Source organism: Podarcis vaucheri (genome assembly GCF_965113315.1).
Source record: "Podarcis vaucheri genome assembly, chromosome: 8".
NCBI classification, from domain to species: Eukaryota; Metazoa; Chordata; class Lepidosauria; order Squamata; family Lacertidae; genus Podarcis; species Podarcis vaucheri.
In genome coordinates, this window is record NC_138766.1 from 74,651,892 (window position 1) to 74,670,316 (window position 18,425).

The following is an 18,425-nucleotide window of genomic DNA, read 5'->3' on the forward strand; positions in this document are numbered from 1 at the left end:
CAAATATGTCCGGGTCCCAAAGAAGATTTTGTTGGATTACATAAAGGTTATGATAGAAGCAACAGTTCCAGAGATAAGTAACTTACATGCAACTGCATGCATTAGTATTGCCATGTAATACTAATTTCACAATTTCCAACAATTTTGCAATGGCTGGGAAAAAATATACGGGATATAGCTTGGTTGGTACAATTGCCTTTTTATTCTAATAAGATACATCCATCATATATATATATATATATCTTTGCTGTGGAAATTGAGAGTTGCTTACTAATTGCCATTACACAGAATTTTATTAATTTACTAGTGTTATTAAATCATCCCTGCTATTATGAATCACTGTTTTTATGACTTAACAAGTTACATAAATTATACACTTAATAAAAACATGAAGAAAAGAATGTAAAAGATCCAGACTGCAGTTATCTGATAAATCGTTAAAAGGCTTCAGCTTCCCTAGATTAGAAGCAGGTTGGCGACTGGCAGCCCATGGAACAAAGCCAGCCTGCAAATTACTGATTATGGGGCAATTCCTTTGGGAACAAAGGCAGTTGCTTAGTTTATACCATGTTATACCACTACTCCATCTCGCTCAGGAATGGCTGCACTGATTGGCAGCAGTTCTCCAGGGTTTCAGGCAGGGATCTGTCTTAACCCTAAATAGAGATGCTGTGGGTTGTATTTGCATGCACTCTTACCACTGAACCACATTCTGAATGCAACCGCTTGTCCTTTGCACAATATATTATCTTTTGGCAGAGGGAAGAGGTCATGCCAGCTTGAAAGCTACAAATACGTTGAGTAACATGCAGCGCCTATCTATTCAGTTTAGGGAGTGAGTTATGGAAGAGTTTGGTATTATCTTCTACTTTTTCTTTTTGCAAGCCTTGTAAGCAACACCTGGTATGCTTTTACTGTTAAAATGAGAGTCAGCTTACAAATATCTTAAAACAAGATGAATCTGAAGATGGTATGCTTAGAGAAAACATTTTCACTGGAAGAAGGTTGACTATTTTGTTACAGTTAGCAACACTACTTATCTTTGAATGCAGTGTGGGTTAGCACAGTGTGGGTGTGGCAATACTTGTGTGGCTTCCCAGTGCAAAGGACACTGCTGCCAGTAACCAAGAGGGAGAGAGGCAAAGCGGTGGGGATGCAGTGCGTTGCGGGTGCAGTGGCAGAGTCAATCCAATGTGGTGCCACTGCACCTTCCAACCTGCCTGCTGCTTTGCCCCTCTTGGTTACCAGAAGCATCTGCAATGTGTGGAAGCCAGGAAAGCAAGGCTACTCATCTCTTAACTGCTACTGTTTGAATACATCTCTTTTTCCTTAGTCATTAAAAAAAAATGTATACGTATATAGTAAAAGATTATATTGTGTTTCCACTAAGGCAACATTTCAATAGTATACAAAGAAAGTCAAAACAATTCTAGCACACTCTTCAGATACATAGTTTAGACTAAGATATAGACGGGTGTTTTTATGCAGTTTTGAGCAAACAGGCTTTGCTATAAACTGAGTGTTAAAAATTGTTATCTCAACATGGTGAAAATATAAATATATGCATTTTCAGTTCTGTTTTAGCCATCGAAAGGAAAAGGGATGTTACCTTCATGCTCTGCTTCCCAGAAGTATTTGGCTGACCACAGCAAGAAATTGGATGCTAGACTGGCTGGATCTTGGTTCAATCCAGTAGGGCTCTTAGGTTCTTACCAAAGCAAAATGCAGTGTGTGTGTATTCAGTTTTGTGAGTTATTATTATTTTAAAAATACATAGCCTGCTTTCCCATACACAAAGGGATTGCTCAAAGCGGCTCAGAACAGTAATGCAAGCATGGATCAAATCAAACAAAAAACTGAAGCAACCCCAGGAATATACACAACAACATTCAAGACTCAACACATTATAAGCACAATGGAATCGAAGGCTTGCATTCAAAAATGAGTGTTTTGAATTGCCAGCACAACACAAAATGATGGGTAAACTAATGTAACCCTGTGAGGCAGGGATTTCCACGTATTGGAGCAACCAGCGAAAGCTCTCTTGCATGCTACCACTTGCCTTAGAAGGAAATGGCACACACGAGAGAAGCACAACTGCTGATCTTAAAGGATAGGAAGATGCACCTAAGAGAGACCAGCTGTTCAAGTACTTTGGTCCCAAGCCATTTAAGTAATAACTAGCACCTTGTATTGCACATGGAAATGGACTGGAAGAATAGGCTGCATAGGCTCCTAATGTTCTTGGACATGAATGATGAAACTAGATGCTAGAAACAGATGGGACTAAGATGATTTGTTCCCAGACAACCTACACTCTCACCTAAATATCAAGTTCCCTCTTGAAGTCAGCTTCCATTTTTCAGGGACCAAAAAAGTCTTTCAACATCATGGTCTCCAAGGTAACAGCTCTTCAATAGTTAGCATTTAGTATGAGCACAGTGTTTCTGGCACATACCCACACAGAATGACACCATGACCTGCTTGCTGGAAACAGTTTGCAGATAACTCTGGGGCAGCACCTCACCCAGAGCTGCAATTTCTAAGGATATGGCAGAAATGAGAAAGGGAAAGCTCATCCCATCACGACCAGCATAATTATTTGGAAGGAAAGGAAAGGAAATAACTTTGCTTTCAGAGTGGAGAAAGATTTGTGTGTGTGTGAAAACTGTTTTTACGGCAATCATTTTTTTTTATTAAAAAAACAATACTTCCATAAGGTTCAGAGAAGCATGGTGTTTTATACTTCTCTGTACATTTCTATAACTAATTCTGAGTAAGAAGTGCGACATGTTTATTTCCTCGATTATTTATTGAGGCAGGGGCACATTTCTCAGCAAACAAGTCACAGAAGCACATTATCCATCTCTCACAATCCTTAAGGGTGGGAACAATTATTTCCATCTTTGTCTTACTCCTTAAACACACTATTTTGAAAGTTATACAGTACTACAGTGGTACTTTGGGTTACATACGCTTCAGGTTACATACGCTTCAAGTTACAGACCCGCTAACCCAGAAATATTACCTTGGGTTAAGAACTTTGCTTCAGGATGAGAACAGAAATCGTGTAGCAGCAGTGCAGTGGCAGCAGGAGGCCCCATTAGCTAAAGCGGAGCTTCAGGTTAAGAACAGTTTCAAGTTAAGAATGGACCTCTGGAACAAATAAGTACTTAACCCAAGGTACCACTGTATTGCAATATTATTCAACAGACTGTAGTCAAATATTCTGCTGACTGGTTCACTCAAGCAGGAAGTTCACCAACTTCACTCCACTGCCTTTAACCTTCCTTCCCCATTGTCCCATTGTCCTACAGAATACCTTTGTTGCCCATTTTCTGTCAAATGCATTACCCCAAACCCGTTGCTTGAGTTTCCTTCCTGCTCATATCAGCCTACTACGTATTCTGTTTTTGGCCATGTCTCCTTCGTTTCTCAATTCCCATCTACCATGTCTGCTCAGCAATCCTGCCTCTTTCCTAATAGTACGTTGTCCTCAGATCTTTATAAACAACGGCAGCACTTTCTGCAAAGGTGTTCTGCGTTCCAGACAACTGCCTTCCAAGCCTGGCCAGGGATAGCTACAGAGGCCTGTCTTTCTTTGTAAAACCCAAAGCATTCTCTATCTGAATCACTGCCTTTGAGAAGAATCGGGATATTTCACAAATAAGTGTGTGTGCCGGCTCTGGAAGGGATCACAAATCAAGCTTCTGGAAGCAAAATCATTTCAGTATGCAGAAACCTAAGCACAGAGTGATGATTAGATGGAAGCACATGTCGTACATCTGCCTTCCGGGACTGTTTGGACAGACATTAGAGATGGCAAGATTGTCACACGACCCCATCTAAGCAATTAGTAAGCCTGCAGCTTCAGTTCTAACTTCAAATTTGAAAAAAAGAAATGTGCAAAGTATTGCTCTGTGCAACTAATTTAACTGAATAGACATAATTAAACAGTGCATAACCCTGTGAGTGTAATACTTGACTACCTAAGGTGAAATACAGTGCAGTTAATATTGTGCAAATGTGTTGGGTAGCTTAATTAATAGCAATGAATAGTGGAATAGCAGTATTATTGGAGAATGTGTAATCTTTATTGGATCACACAATTAATGGAATTGAGAAACGCCCATATTTAAAGTCAATATGTTTAATAATATTCAAGCATCATAAGTTACTTAAAAAAATATGTTAAAAAGTATGTTCAAATTATGAATACTAGTACAGTGGTACCTCGGGTTACATTCACTTCAGGTTACATATGCTTCAGGTTACAGACTCCGCTAACCCAGAAATAGTACTTCGGGTTAAGAACTTTGCTTCAGGATGAGAACAGAAATCGTGCTCCGGCGGAGCGGCAGCAGCAGGAGGTCCCATTAGCTGAAGTTGTGCTTCAGGTTAAGAAAAGTTTTAGGTTAAGAACGGACCTCCGGAACGAATTAAGTACTTAACCTGAGGTACTACTGTATTTACTTGGTGGCATCTGACTAAGTCATACTCAAAGAAAAACCAGTGAAATCAATGGACTTCAGTTTGAGGCGACTGACTCAAGTTTTTATTTCTTTTTTCATGGTATCCTTACCAGAGTAATGCTTAAATTCATGACTCTTCCAAGTTGATCAACATAATAAACATTATCTTGGTACCAGGGATCCAGGTGTAGATAATTGTACATGCCAAAGGCACGCATGTGATCCAGGGTATACTGATCATCCCGAAGTTTGACTTCTGCTACAGCTGAAAAACAAAACACAAACACAGAAAATGTAAGATCCTGCATCCATTTAAAACAAAAAACTCAAGTTCCATTTAATAGATAATAATTCTTTGGGACCTATAATTCTAAATGGTAACTTCATTGAAAAATAGAATTGTCCTTTAAGTCTCTGACTTACTGAATTTAGATATTTTATTCAAACTATTATATTATCATTATTATTATTATTAACAAATACGGTGAAGCAGATCTGATAAAACAACAACAACCCCAGAGTGCCACCTGCTGCCTCTAGCTTAAGTTGTACATATGCAAGAGACAACTTTGTAAAACGGTTTAGGTTCTTTTCCCTATTGTCATCAAAGCTTCCCATTTGTTTGGTGTCCCAAAAACGGAGAGAGAAAGTGGCAACAGAGCCATAATCAAGCTGGGCAGACCTTCAAAGCGCTATGACCATGTCATTTCACATAATATTTTCATGAGGTTTGCAATCATTATGGACAAACACACACAAACAGGAACAGTGAAGCTTCCACTGCTAATGTTCTAGGCTGGCAGGTCCTGTTTCCCAATACCCAATTTATATATAACTTTTGGTGAACTGCTAGCCGAAATACAAGAAAATTGTATACAGTATTGTGTGATCATCACCATCAGGCAGTCACTGAATGGCCATCTTTTTAGGAATGCTAAATCATGGCTTTGTGTTACATTCACAAGCCAAAGGGCTCATGTCCTTCAGTATGGCCACAAGGAGATGGGAAGCCTTTGTTTCAGCTTCCAACTAACCACAGGTTGTTGCCAACACTAGACAAAGTGTGGTTATTGTTACCTATGATTTTTGAAACTAGCCAACTTAAATTTTGGTTAATGCTTCTGACTTCTTTTAATAAACTACAGTTTACTAAATGCAGATCCTAGACCGCACAAAACAAACCATGAGTTGAAAAAAGAAGCAGATGCTTCCAACATCTTCCTTGAAGCTGCATGTGGGAAAGCACACAAATCCAAGGTTCATACACTTAACACTAAAGAAGAAAGAAAGTTAGAGAGAGATGATACTATGTTTAAAAAAGTAATTCTACACCACTCATACACACAGCTCTGTTGGAGCATATTTCCTCTACCCAAGTATAGTAGACTCAGTTATTCTGGTTATCCCAAGCTTCCTCTTCAAGTCAGATTCAACAATGAGATTCAATAAAGGTCACTAGGTTTATGGGACTAGGGCAGTGACTGCTCTACTTCATATTCCTCACCTGCCATTGAGTCACTGCCCTGGCGTATAAATAGTTTCATACCATTCTCTGTCTCCTGAACAGGGCTAGCTTTGGGCTGCATCTACAATCTATAAACTGCCACAACTCCTCTCCTTAGAAAGTATCAATCAGGTGACCTGCCAGTAAAAGGTGTAAGCACCTGGGTGGTCTTCTATAGCCTCTGGGCTATTCATTGTGCACAAAGATACCAATATATAAACATTCTCTCTTAATATATAAATCTTCTCTCACCACCATCTTTAAGCAGAAAGCTTTAGAAATGATAGCCAAGGCAACTCTCTGCATTGTACTGCCATCCTGTGGATCAAACCTGCCACAGCTTACAAACACATTTTAAACCAGTGGTTCCCAACCTTCACTCTTCTCCCCAAAACCACTTGAAAATTAGGTACTTGATAGACCAATTAAAATGATTTTTCTTTTTGTTGTTTAGCAATCATAATGTGCTGAGCTAGATGCAAAATATGTATCAACTCTCCACTCCTTTCAAGTGGCCTGTCAGACTCTTTTCTGCACTGGAGACCTTCCATTGTCTTGCTGCCAGCTGTGGGTTTTTCTTCGGAAAAAAACAGATTCTCCTCTCCCCATGACTTCAAGCCCTTCTGCTCACCTTCTGGGTAGACTGCTGTGTTCTAAGAAGGATGGAGCAGCCTCTGCACCCACTGTTCTTCACATATATATATAGCTATGCTGCTCTGCAGAGTTGCTACTGGGACTAACTGGATGAGACTCATGGACCACTAATGGTTCATGAACTACTTTAGGAACCCCTGCTTTGAAGCACAGTTAAAGCTAACTGTGGTTTAAAGATGAGCATTCACTGTGTGCTGGTTCATAGGAAGAAAATTGTGGTCACTTAACTCTTAATAGCAGAGGAGCAGCAAAGTCGTGGTTTTCTTTGTGTTACGTCCTAACTCAGACTCATGGTTTGTGTCTTGCCAAACAAACCATGAGCTGTAATGAAGTCCTGTTCTTGACTTAGCACTTAGTGCCTATGATTTCCTTTGGAGAGAGAAACCATAAACCCAGGTCCAGACATAAGCCAAACTATGGCATAGCTCCTGGTAGAATAGCAGCAGCAAAAGCTGGGGAGAAGTGGCTGCGAAAGCTGGGTCAGAAACCCTTGTCCAGGACTCCGACACCTGAATCCAAGTATGTGGTGACCAGAGAGAAGGCCTTCTCCAAGGGAAGCTTGTCAGCACCAAGCAAAAAATAAAATAAAAATGCCCAGGCATTTAAGAATGAGGCAATGACTCAATGGCAGAGTGCATGCTTTGCATTCACAAGATCCTGGGTTCAACCCCAGCATCTCCAGGTAGAACTGGGAAAGACTCCTGCCTAAAACTCTGAAGGGATACTACCAGTCTGTGCAGTAGACAATGCAATGTTCAGTCTTAAGCAGCTTCCTACACTCCTAATGCCTTTGAGCCAATTTTAAAATTGTATACATATTGTTATGAAGGTTGTGTGCCACCCCCGATCTCTGCTGAGCAGTAGCAAGATTCAGGGAGATCCAGGCACTTACCCAGGGTCATGCTTCTGTTGGAAGTCAAGACGCAGCAGAGACAATTGTGTCTTTTAAAAATATGGTTTATTTTACACATATTTATACCTGGGTGTAGCTGGAGGGAACACAGAGTTTACAGCATTTGTATCTCAAGAGGGGCGTGTTCCCCACAACAGTGCAGCATGAGATTCCAATACATATCCATTCCTCTGTTCCAGCCTGCCCTCAGCCAGCCCGCCAATATGGTTCTGCCCCTCAAGGCCTCTGCCTCTAGTCCTACTAACTTCATTTCTTGTTCCCAGGAAACACATGGTCCACGCAACTCCTCTACATCCATCCACTTGCCCCCTATTCCAAGCCTAGTTTTAAAAGGTGACAATTTTCCTGTAACCTAACCTACATAATTGTAACTTTGGCAACCAGAGTCAAGGATTTCTCTGTGATAGGCCATCAACACCTTTTGTCCTGTTAACGGCCTCTATCCCAGGTGAGGCCCTGGCCTGGAAAGGAAGCTTGGCCTGTGTTTTTCTACTGGCTTGGAATCTTCCCTTTAACACTCCAACTATTTTCTAAATGCAATCATTTTACTAACTTCTAACATTCACTAACTCTAGATTTGTAACCATATATATATTTTCAATGCTGTTTGTTTACAATTGCATGACATGTTCTTATAATTTTCTTGCTGTTTTAATCATTTGTATTCCAACTACTGTTTTTATTATAAGTTTGCCCACTTGAGAGCTTTTCAACTTAAAAAAATTGCTTATATTTTTAATTAACTTACAGTGCAATCCTAAACATGTTTTCTCAGAAGCACTGAGCTCTGTCAGATTTACTCCCATACAAGTCAGCAAACAAACTGCAGCCTAAGGATGCAACTAGGAAGCAGACCTAGTAGGAAATAAGGACAACTAAGAACAGTGGGACTAGCTTCTGAGTAATCATGTGCAGGGTCGCTCTATTCTTTTTAAAAAGTGTTGCATGGTGAGGTTAAAAGCAAGGCCTGTGTATCAAAAAGTTGAAGACATCTGATCTACAGACACCAACGCCAACTCTCATTAATCTTAAAGTCCCTTTCTGGCCCTATAATCAAGATCCTCCTATCCCTTGAGCCTCTTAGAAGTATGACTGGAAGTCTTTCTAGCAGCGATCACCCTGTAAAATCCAGTGAGAAATGTCAGGCATGCCCCGTCACCATTGTCCCAAATGGATGGCAAAAATGTGCCTTGTTAAAAGATCTTCAAAAACACCCCTTTATCATCCACCAAACCCCATCCCACCAGTTTATTTCTGATGCTGCTTTAGTTTAGATGGCTGTTTTGGAATAATTAAAGGTTTCAGTTTTCTACATCAATATTCTGATATAAAGATGAGCGCTAGAAACAGAAATTGCAGTATTTCAATATTGTGGCCTTTGGCTAACTGAACAAACTATGGCCTTTAAACTGGGGGGGGGGGGCAAGTATTGTTTTGTTTCCTTTTATGTTATGCATGTTTGCATTTTTATTCTGTAAAATTCCCTGTGACCTTCAGAAGAAGGGTGGCATACAAATTCAATAAATAAATATTTGGATTTGCCAGTCACTTAACAGTTTTTAACTTCATCCCCATGGGCACACTCGGCCAGTCTCCTGAGACAGATGAATGCCAACATAACCGATATATATATGGATTTGCCAGCCACTTTCAGCTTCTTCTGCAAGCAAGGAGAGACTAATAATAATGATAATAAATTTGGATTTGCCAGCCACCTTCAGCTTCATTTGAAAGCTAGAGGGGTTATTATTATCCCTATTAAACTACAGTGATAATTATAATAATGAATCCCCACAAACCCCACTCACATGCAAGACGTTTTAGGCTCCAGGCCTGGCAGAGGAAGGGTTTGTAACATGAACTCTTAATTGTCAAGAGCTTATATCACATACCCTCCAACATTTCTCCGATGGAAAATAGGGGCATTCCATTCCATAATGATAATTTTACTATTTACACTCCACACATCTGACTGGGTTGGCCCAGCCACTCTGGCAGCTTCCAACATATATAAAACACATAATCAAACATTAAACATTTTTTTAAATAAAAAAAACTTCCCTATACAGGATTGCCTTCAGGCAGCTCAGGAGTCAGATAACTCCATACCCTCCAACATTTCTTCGATGACCTTAAGGAAAAGTGGAACATTCTGGGATCAAATCAGAAACCAAATGGTTTCTCTAAACCAGGGGTATCCCTGGAAAATAGGGGCACTTGGAAGGTCTAGGGTAAATATTTAACAGAATTGCAAACAGTAGCTCACTACCTCCACAGAATGTCAAGCTGTTTGCAGGGGCACAGAATAAAAATGTAGTACCATCAAAAAAATATGCTTCCAACATATAATTTTAAATATATATATATTTTAAAACATCCCTATACAGGATTGCCTTCAGATGGCTCGGGGGTTGGATAACTCCATACCCTCCAACATTTCACCAATGAAAATAGGGATATCTTAAGGAAAAGTGGGACATTCTGGGATCAAATCAGGAACCGGGATGGCTTCTCTAAATCAGGGACACTTGGAGGATCTGATATCACAGTATCATAAAATTGTAGAGAAGGTGCCATGAGCTTAATCTAGCCCACCCTACTGCAATGCACGGACCCCCATACCTTTTTTAAAAAGAGAAAACTTCCAGTACTTTTTACCCCACTTGTCTTAAATGCATAGTAAAGATAATAAAAAGTAACAAATCATCCCCAATAAACACTGCTATAGTTTCGAAAGGGGGTTCATTTTCCTTCCCCCCCCCCCCCCCGCGGGTGGTGACAGGGAGCACTGAGGCGTCCAGGCCCCTCACGGCTTTCTCCCCCACGGCACTCACGCGAGTCCAGGCCCACTTGGTAACAGGCCAGCGGCTCCAGCGACAACTTGTATCCCTCGAACTTGGGGTCCAAGAGCAGCCGCTTGACGCGAAGGGAGCAATTCGCCGCCGCCTCCATGCCGCCCGGGAACCAATAAAGTTGTTGTTGAAACGGCGAGGCGTCGCGATCGGCCGACGAAGCGCCTCTTGCGGCCGCAAAGGATCCTGGGTACTGAGGCACGCCGGGAGATGTAGTCCAGGAACGCCCTCTAGGCTCCAGGCTGGACTGGATGACCCTCGGGTGCCCAACTCTATGATTGCCGGGGGGAAAGCACGTCTTGCAATCAAATCCTGTTGACCTTGCTCAGAACTGCACTTTCAAAGGACTTTTGGTGTGTTGTTTTTTTTTTGCTTCCTAGTGACAAGAGTTGATGAGGAGCCCATTAAGTTTGCTAAATACCCTTGCGTGCTTTCCTTACGTATTAATTAACCCTGTTTAGCTTTCGCTAGGCATATTTACCTTGGGAGTGAAATCAGCAGATTTAAGAGTTAGAAATCAGGAAGACCGATACTTTAACAAGGAATGGGGGAAAATTATAACTTACCTTAAAGACCATTGTAAACAGTTAAAATCGTTAGTAGGATCGGAATTATCACGTGTAGTTGAAGGTTGAATTCTGGACATAATGGAAAAGAGGTAAAGGTTTTGGATTATCATAAAAGATGCGGGAGGAAAGGATTAATAATAAGACCCACAAAGGGAAGGATGGAAGTTCGGGAGATTCCTTGGAATCGTGTTTTTTATTATTTATGTGTAATATATCTCTGTAAAAATTCAATTTGAAAAACCAAGTAAATAATGTTCTTTTTAAAAAAGAAAGAAATCAGCAAAGATTTGCATCTAAGGAAAGCTGCACACTGGATGGGAGCAAATCCATTAACTCCTACTGAACTGAGTGACACCTAAACTCCCGGGTGAAGTTTCGCAACCTGGACCCCCGCGAAAACCAGCCTTCCTCCTCCGCCTTCTTTCTATGCCTGCACCATTCTGAATCGAACCCGCGCAAATCTGCGTGGAAAAAACACCTTCCTACGGGTTGCAGGAGTCGAAGCTGCCGAAAGGGGTTGTGGGAGACATAGTTTCATCTCGAGACGGGGGTGGGTGGGGGCTATAGCAAAGCGGGCGAGCGGCTGGAGGGCCTTCTGGGAATTGTAGTTCTTTTGCCGTAACCAGGGCTCTCAGAGTTTGCAACCAAGGACTACATTTCCCATGCATCCCTGCGGCGGGGAAGATTAGGCAGGGCGTTGAGATTTCTGTTAAGTCTTGGTCTCGGGAGCCGGACGGGAAGGGATCGGGTCTCCACCGGGGCAGGTAATCCGACTTGTCGGCGGCAGGTGTGTGTGTGGGGGGGGGGGGGCTGTGTGATAACGGAGGAGGCGGCGTCTTGGTCGCCTAGACTGAAGAATGGCTCCCTTTCCTCTCCCTCCTTCTCCCTTTTCCCGATCTCCCCACTTGGAATTGGCTACTCTCTCTTTCTCTCTCCCCCACCTCCCCATTTCCAGATTCGGGGGTCGGGAAAGGCTCTTTCTTCCAGATCCAAGTTCCCCAGTGTGAAATCTGGGTGGCTGTAAATTCGCCTGACTTCAGTAGGTCGCATCTGCGTGTTTTGGAAATTTGCTGGCCAGGCAACTTAAAAACGTGCACGCATTTAAAACGGAATGGTGATTCAGGGTGCGTTCTCACGTTAAACGTGACTGTGGCGTGTGCACGCCGGAGTTTCCCTCCCTCTGAGAACACGTAACGCCTGAATGGTACACCAGTGTACTGTTTGCGCTTCTGGTTTTGCTGCCAATTGATCAGCCTGGTTTTCAGCATGATTTATTGGCAGCAGTTGTACAGGGCTTCAAATAGGGAGCTTTCTGATCCTCGGTGGTGCAGGGTGGGTTTGTCTTCCCAAGTGCTTTGTTTTTCTATGAGAACTCAGTCAAGGGATCTTTAGTAATGGACACAGGAGACCAACCTTTATCCTAAGTTTGTTGGCACACAGATGCAGATGGTCTGGGGAAATGAAAGCTGATTGTGTCCAAATCCCAGGGGGTGGGAAGTAAGAGGAGGTTTAAGGATTTATTTCCTTCTCCCAAAGCCTAGTGCAAAGTTGTGACTAGATGATTCCTTCCTTTGCCTGATTTCTTCTACGTGTGATATCAGGGTGGGTGGTGTAGCATCCTTAAAGCAGCCAAGTGCAATTCAAGGGCCCGTTGCTGCTTCCAGCTTCTGATTTCTGCTTTCTACTTTGTGCTGAGCTCTATCCATATGCCTTCCTATGTTCTCTGCAAATGCAGAAAGACTGGGGTGGAGAGACATCATTGGTGACCACAAATAGTGACCATCAATTGCATTAAAAGCATTACTGCTTTGAACAGGTCCTCCAGATGTATTGGGACTACAATTCCCATCATCCCTGACCACTGGTCCTGTTAGCTAGGGATGATGGGGTTGTAGTCCCAAAACATCTGGAGGGCCGAGTTTGCCTATGCCTGGTTTTGAAGGACAAATGCTTTGTTCTTGTTTTTTCCTTTTTAATTTGACTCGTCATAATGACTTTGCTTCATTATTTCTGATCAGTTTTAAAACTATCAATTGTATCTTCCTTGCAGAGGGAGCTCTGATATCCGTGGTGATTGAAATCCGCTTGGGAACAGCATAGTGTGTCTTCCTTTCTTAAAACGTAAGTTTCTCATCATGCCTCTAGACCAAAATTTTCAAATTTTTGGCTCCTGTCTTTTACTTTCCCCCTCACAATTTACATTTACTTTTATATACCCCTTTGTGTATGAAGTGAAGGGTCATAGCTCATAGATGGTGCTTTTGCTTTATATGTAGAATGTCCCAGGTTAAGTTCCCAGCATCTCAGGGCAGGGCTGGGAAAGATCCCTAAGTAAAAAACTGGAGGACCACTAACAGTCAGTGTAGACCATGAAGCAAGGGTCCAATGGAGCACAGGCAGTAGCCTGCATAAGGGGAGGGGCATCTCTTTATCTAACTTGAGATGCACCATTCCTACATCAAGACAATGAGAGACTTTCTTCAATCAACACTTTCCGCCCAGTGCTGGTGCATCTGATATCTGCTTGCCCAAAGCTGCAGATCAATCAATCATGTGGGGTATCCATTATTGGGATTCTAAAATGATTTTTTTTATTAAGAACAAATATTGGAGGGTGGGAGGAGAGATTTAGATTGATGTTGGAGGGGGGAGTGTTAACCCTTTCCATTTTACAGTATTTCCTGAATTTCAGTTGCCCCCAGCTGTTAATGGTTTCAAAGAAGAAACAAGACTGGTTCCTGTAGTGTACCTTCCTCTTTGGGGCTAATGGTTGCTTTAGGGTTGATTTTAAATGAGTGGGGGGATGGCACAGACAGGAAGATACATCACCTTGCCAAAAGCCCACACACATTTTCCCTGCCCCCAGCTGTTCTTAACTGAAGAAAAAAAATCCATGTTTAGTTTTGCCAGAAAAAAATTGACTATCATAGTAAATAAAACAATGAGCTCATTTTCACAATATGGTAAGCCAAACTATGACTTACGGAGCCCACAAAAATGTATGTGGTCCCAGAGAGGAGCTTTAAGGTGTTTTGCTCCTCCCTGGTCCTTTTTAATGCACTGAACTAAGTTGTTTTGGATTACATCTCCCATTAGTGCTGGCCAGGGATGATAGGAGTTGTATTCCAGAACATTTGGAGGGCATAGGCTGGCAATGGTGGCTGTATACACTTACTTGGGATTAATTGCCTTGAATTTAATAGGACTTAGTTCCAGTAAAAGTGCCCAATATTGGCACCTGGTCAAAATGTTGGGAACAAAGAGCCACATTTATTGGGAGTGGTTTGGAACTGGTAAAATCTATTAATAAAACATTGCACTTGCATATGATCTCACTGTTCTGGTCTAAGAAAATCATTGTGCTTGGCTCTTGAATCAACAACGGAAGTTGTTGTCTTGCCACTGAGGTCCTTGTGTCAGATGGAAAGAATGGATTTATGTAGTATTCGACTATAAAAACAGAACCAGCTAACAAAACATTGGAAAATCTCAGAACAGGTCCATGTACTTTGCGATTCCCCCCTGATCAAACCCTGCCCATCCAACCATGCATTGTCAGCTTCTGAGACTTTCCTGTTACCAGTGTGGTGTAGTGGTTAAGAGCGGTAGTCTTGTAATCTGGGGAACCGGGTTTGCTTTCCCGCTCCTCCACATGCAGCTGCTGGGTGACCTTGGGCCAGTCACACTTCTCTGAAGTCTCTCAGCCCCACTCACCTCACAGAGTGTTTGCTGTGGGGGAGGAAGGAAAAGGAGAATGTTAGCCGCTTTGAGACTCCTTAAAGGGAGTAAAAGGCGGGATATCAAATCCAAACTTCTCCTCTTCTTCTTCTTCTTACCAAGTCTCTGGCAAGCAGCCACTCATGGGCTATATTCACCTTTTTTGTGTACACCCAGTTTAGATGGGTGGTAGATGTTGTGTCTCAGTAAGGTTCATCTCTGCAATATATATTTTTTTTTTTTTTTAGTATACCGGTTGTTCACAGATAGACTCCCCAAAAAATGAATAAAGATGCCCAAATGAGAGCAAGCATAAACCAAAAGCTAATCGAAACCGGAGAACGAGAACGGTAGGTGGACTTTGTTTCCTGTTCCACATGTAGGACTATATTGCATCTCTATGGCTGCAGTCGTAACCCCACATGGTTAGGATTGGAGACTTCTGTGTTCATTACTAGGGGGAAAAGGTGTGTTAATATACGAAAAGTCCTGCTGGATCAGGCCAGTGGCCCATCTAGTCCAGAATCCTGTTCTCACAGTGGCCAGCCAGACGCCTATGGGAAATTTACAAGCAGGACCCAAGGGCAAAAGCACTCTCCCTTTATGTGATTTCTAGCAGCTGGCATTCAGTAGCATTACTGCCTCCAATCATAGAGGCAGAACATAGCCATCATGGGTTGGAGCAACCTATTGCCTTATCCTCCATGAATTTGTCTAAAGCTCTTTTAAAGCCGTTCCCTGCAGCCCTTGTAAATCTGGTTCTGGGGGGGTCATGGGACTGTTGGGAGGGGTACACAGGGGGAACTGCAGATGGAGAGGAGAACCTGTAGCCAGTTGGTCTCACTGGGCCTAACTAAGTACAATTGTAGAGACAACAAAATTGGTGGGTGGTTGGGACCATGCATGCTGCCCTTAATCACTTGGAGTAAAAAAAAAAACTACAAATATAGCTGGTTTGGGATTTTGCTTATTGGGTCCATGTTAGCTTTCTAATTCAGGTTGTTGGACCCCTCTGCCCCAGCTAGCATGGCTGCAATCCAACAACATCTGGAGGGCTACAGATGTGTCACCCTTGGATTAGGTTTGGCCAGTGCAGATTCCACATTCCAAGCATTTGTTTGTGCTAATCTCTCTTATGTGTGGTAGCTTATATTTGTGGCTCGATAATGCGGTTTACTTTACTGTCCTCTAACGACATGTTGTTTTACAGCCTTAAAGAGTTACTGAGAGCCAAATTAATCGAATGTGGCTGGAAGGACCAGCTGAAGGCACACTGCAAAGGTAATTGTCGGTTGATCTCGGTAATTGTGAATGTATTGACAGAGCTAAGCCATAAGTACAAAGCATATGGAAGTGAGTGCCTATATATCTGCATTTTAAAGACTGGTTTTTTAAAAAAAAAAAACACCTGTCTGTTTCTTTCCACCTCCATTCTAGCAGTTTTAAGCACTGCATTTTAGACCCAGTTCCTTCTAGAGCCAAAATGTCAATTTCCCAGAAGATTTATTCCACCTTCTGCTGCATAATCATCAGCTGCTTAAAATTTCTATTAAAAAAAAAGTTTAAATTTTCTCTCTTTATTATATTTATACCCAGGCTATGCTTCTAACAAGCTAAATCTGATAATGGTTTCAGAATTAGGATGACTGAGGTTCCTACTTTTATATGGTCACTAGTTTGAGTATATTTTTCCTTCCTATTTCTGTATAGGTCCAATGCAGACATGACACATCTGATCACTTAAAGTTAAATGTGTAAATGCGCTTTGGAATGAGCCGCAATACATGTGTTGAGTTTTTTTCATACTGGCTAGGCCTATCATTTTCTAATTTGAAGTATTGTGTATAACCTTGCTTAGATGTCATCAAAGACAAAGGCCTAGAGCATGTCACGGTTGACGATTTGGTGGCAGAAATTACTCCCAAAGGCAGAGGTAAGAGAAGTAATATTGCTTTGAAACATGCGCAAAGAACAGTGATGTGTATCTGGCTGAGATTTATGTGCTGCTGCATCTAGGAAAGTGAATCTGTGGTTGTGCAGTCATTCCTGGACTGCAGCTTCCATTATTCCTAATCATCGGCCATATTGGCTGGTGCTGATGGGAGTCGGAGTGCAGCAACACCTGGAGAGATTCAGGTTCTTCATCCTTGATCTAGGAGAATGCCGCAATTGGTTTACTATAAACAAGATTCTCTGTCATCTTGAGGAATGTACCTAATGGTGCTCATTTACTTAATTGTGAAGAGATGAATTGAATGTGTTTAATGTGATCAGCCATAGGCAATTAGGAAAGGAAGAAAGAAAGATCTGAGTAAAACACTGGCACCAGCACAGCTCTAGCCACAGGCAACTACTCTCATGTAACAACTGGACATGTACCCTCAATATTATCGGAAAATGCATCCAGCTAGTTCAGTATTTCCTGATGCGTATTAATGGCTTGGATCCTAATTAGTTCTCAGTGATTGGAAGGGCCTCTTCTGTTTTGTCCAAGCAGAGTTCAAGGTGGATCACAGCAAATTAAACCACTGGCAATAATTAAAGGACATAGAATAGAGTTATAACCCAAAAACAGATACAATAATTTCAGGTAACATCAAAGTTGAATTCAGCCTAGCCTGACTGCCTGGCATTTTTTTACAAACCCATAAAGACTAAGGCTGGGAGATTTCTCTTGGAAGAGAATGACACAAACGTGCCACTGTGCAAAAGTTCATATGATCCATCAATCCAAAGACAGCCCATGGGCTATAGATTGCGACCTGCCAGATGCTCAACAACTCAGAAAAACCCAGAGATACCAACTTCCTAGTAGACCGGAACTATACATGGCTATTGGGCTTTGTAGAGCCAAAATTCTGGTCTCATGAGGTTTGTTATTAATCTGGGCTAAACAGGATGAATCTCGAGGGATGCAAAATTGGGCTCTTCACTTTGTATGTATTCTATAAAAATGGTGTTTGCACTGCAGCAATTGTAAGCTCCTGTTGTCACATGTAATGTGGCTACAGCTTGATTTCTCACATCTTTTCCCCACTCTCATCTCTTGCTATTTATTCTTACTTTTCAGCCTTGGTACCCGACAGTGTAAAGAAAGAGCTTCTACAAAGAATAAGAACATTCCTCGCTCAACACGCCAGCCTTTGATTTCTTCCATTGAGTCTTACCGTGTTGTATTATGTGAATCTTGCCAGAAACTGGAAGACGTTTTTCCATGCTTTAGGGTTGAAAGTTCACTTTTTTTTAATGTTTAGTTACTGGAAGCGTACTTTGCTACATTGACTTCTTAATTCTTGCTATTTTAATAAAAAATAAAATGAACTGCTTGTGGGTGTATGTTGGAAAGAGATGCCATTTCTTGCCATTAAAAGGTTATTGTGTCGCTTAACATGATTGACATCTTTTTCATCACTATTAACTATTCCAAATGTCTCTTAAAATTGCAGTAGCAGAAATGATAACAGTAGAACACACGCTAGATAAAGTATTTGGTTAACCGCAGAGAAAAAGAAGGATGCCCATATGATACAGGATGGGGCAGAGCAGTGATGGGTAGGACTTTGGGTAGATGGGTATTCTCTTAGCCTACCCTTTCCCAACCTGGGAGCATCAATATCTTTTGGTACCCTTGCCTATAGCTATACTATAGCTAAACACTGCCTATAGCACTTAATTGTGACGCTGAGTTGAAAGAGATGATGTTTTTAAAAGAAGCAATTAAGATTTTTTTTGGGGGGGTATATG

General features: G+C 41.7%; 2 protein-coding genes across 3 annotated transcripts in view; one reads left to right on the top strand and one right to left on the bottom strand.

Moving 5' to 3' along the window:
* NUDCD1 (NudC domain containing 1) overlaps positions 1 to 10,561 on the bottom strand; it is a 48,919-nt gene extending 38,358 nt beyond the window's left edge. Inside the window, exons 1-2 of the mRNA XM_082235682.1 lie at positions 10,378 to 10,561; positions 4,583 to 4,737 (exon numbers count right to left, since the gene is read on the bottom strand). Of these exons, the coding sequence (XP_082091808.1) occupies positions 4,583 to 4,737; positions 10,378 to 10,495 (273 nt within the window). The 5' untranslated portion in view covers positions 10,496 to 10,561. The remainder of the gene's footprint in view (positions 1 to 4,582; positions 4,738 to 10,377) is intronic.
* Positions 10,562 to 11,577: 1,016 nt separating this feature from the next.
* Positions 11,578 to 18,002, top strand: ENY2 (ENY2 transcription and export complex 2 subunit). Of its 2 annotated transcripts, none has more exons than XM_082236017.1 (6): positions 11,578 to 11,728; positions 13,015 to 13,085; positions 14,930 to 15,031; positions 15,892 to 15,962; positions 16,540 to 16,614; positions 17,752 to 18,002. In XM_082236017.1, exons 3-6 carry the CDS (start codon positions 14,964 to 14,966, stop codon positions 17,826 to 17,828), a joined length of 291 nt encoding a protein of 96 aa, XP_082092143.1. In that variant the 5' UTR covers positions 11,578 to 11,728; positions 13,015 to 13,085; positions 14,930 to 14,963; the 3' UTR covers positions 17,829 to 18,002. The 2 variants fall into 2 exon arrangements, with proteins under 2 accessions (XP_082092143.1, XP_082092144.1); XM_082236018.1 differs by lacking the exon at positions 11,578 to 11,728 and adding an exon at positions 11,817 to 12,003.
* The last annotated feature ends 423 nt before the right edge of the window (positions 18,003 to 18,425 follow it).

Coding starts and splice junctions, on each gene's coding strand:
- ENY2 (XM_082236017.1), top strand. CDS start 14,964: ATGAATAAAGATGCCCAAATGAGAGCAAGCATAAACCAAAAGCTAATC. Junction 15,032..15,891: donor GAAACCGGAGAACGAGAACG/GTAGGTGGACTT, acceptor GTTGTTTTACAG/CCTTAAAGAGTTACTGAGAG. Junction 15,963..16,539: donor GCTGAAGGCACACTGCAAAG/GTAATTGTCGGT, acceptor AACCTTGCTTAG/ATGTCATCAAAGACAAAGGC.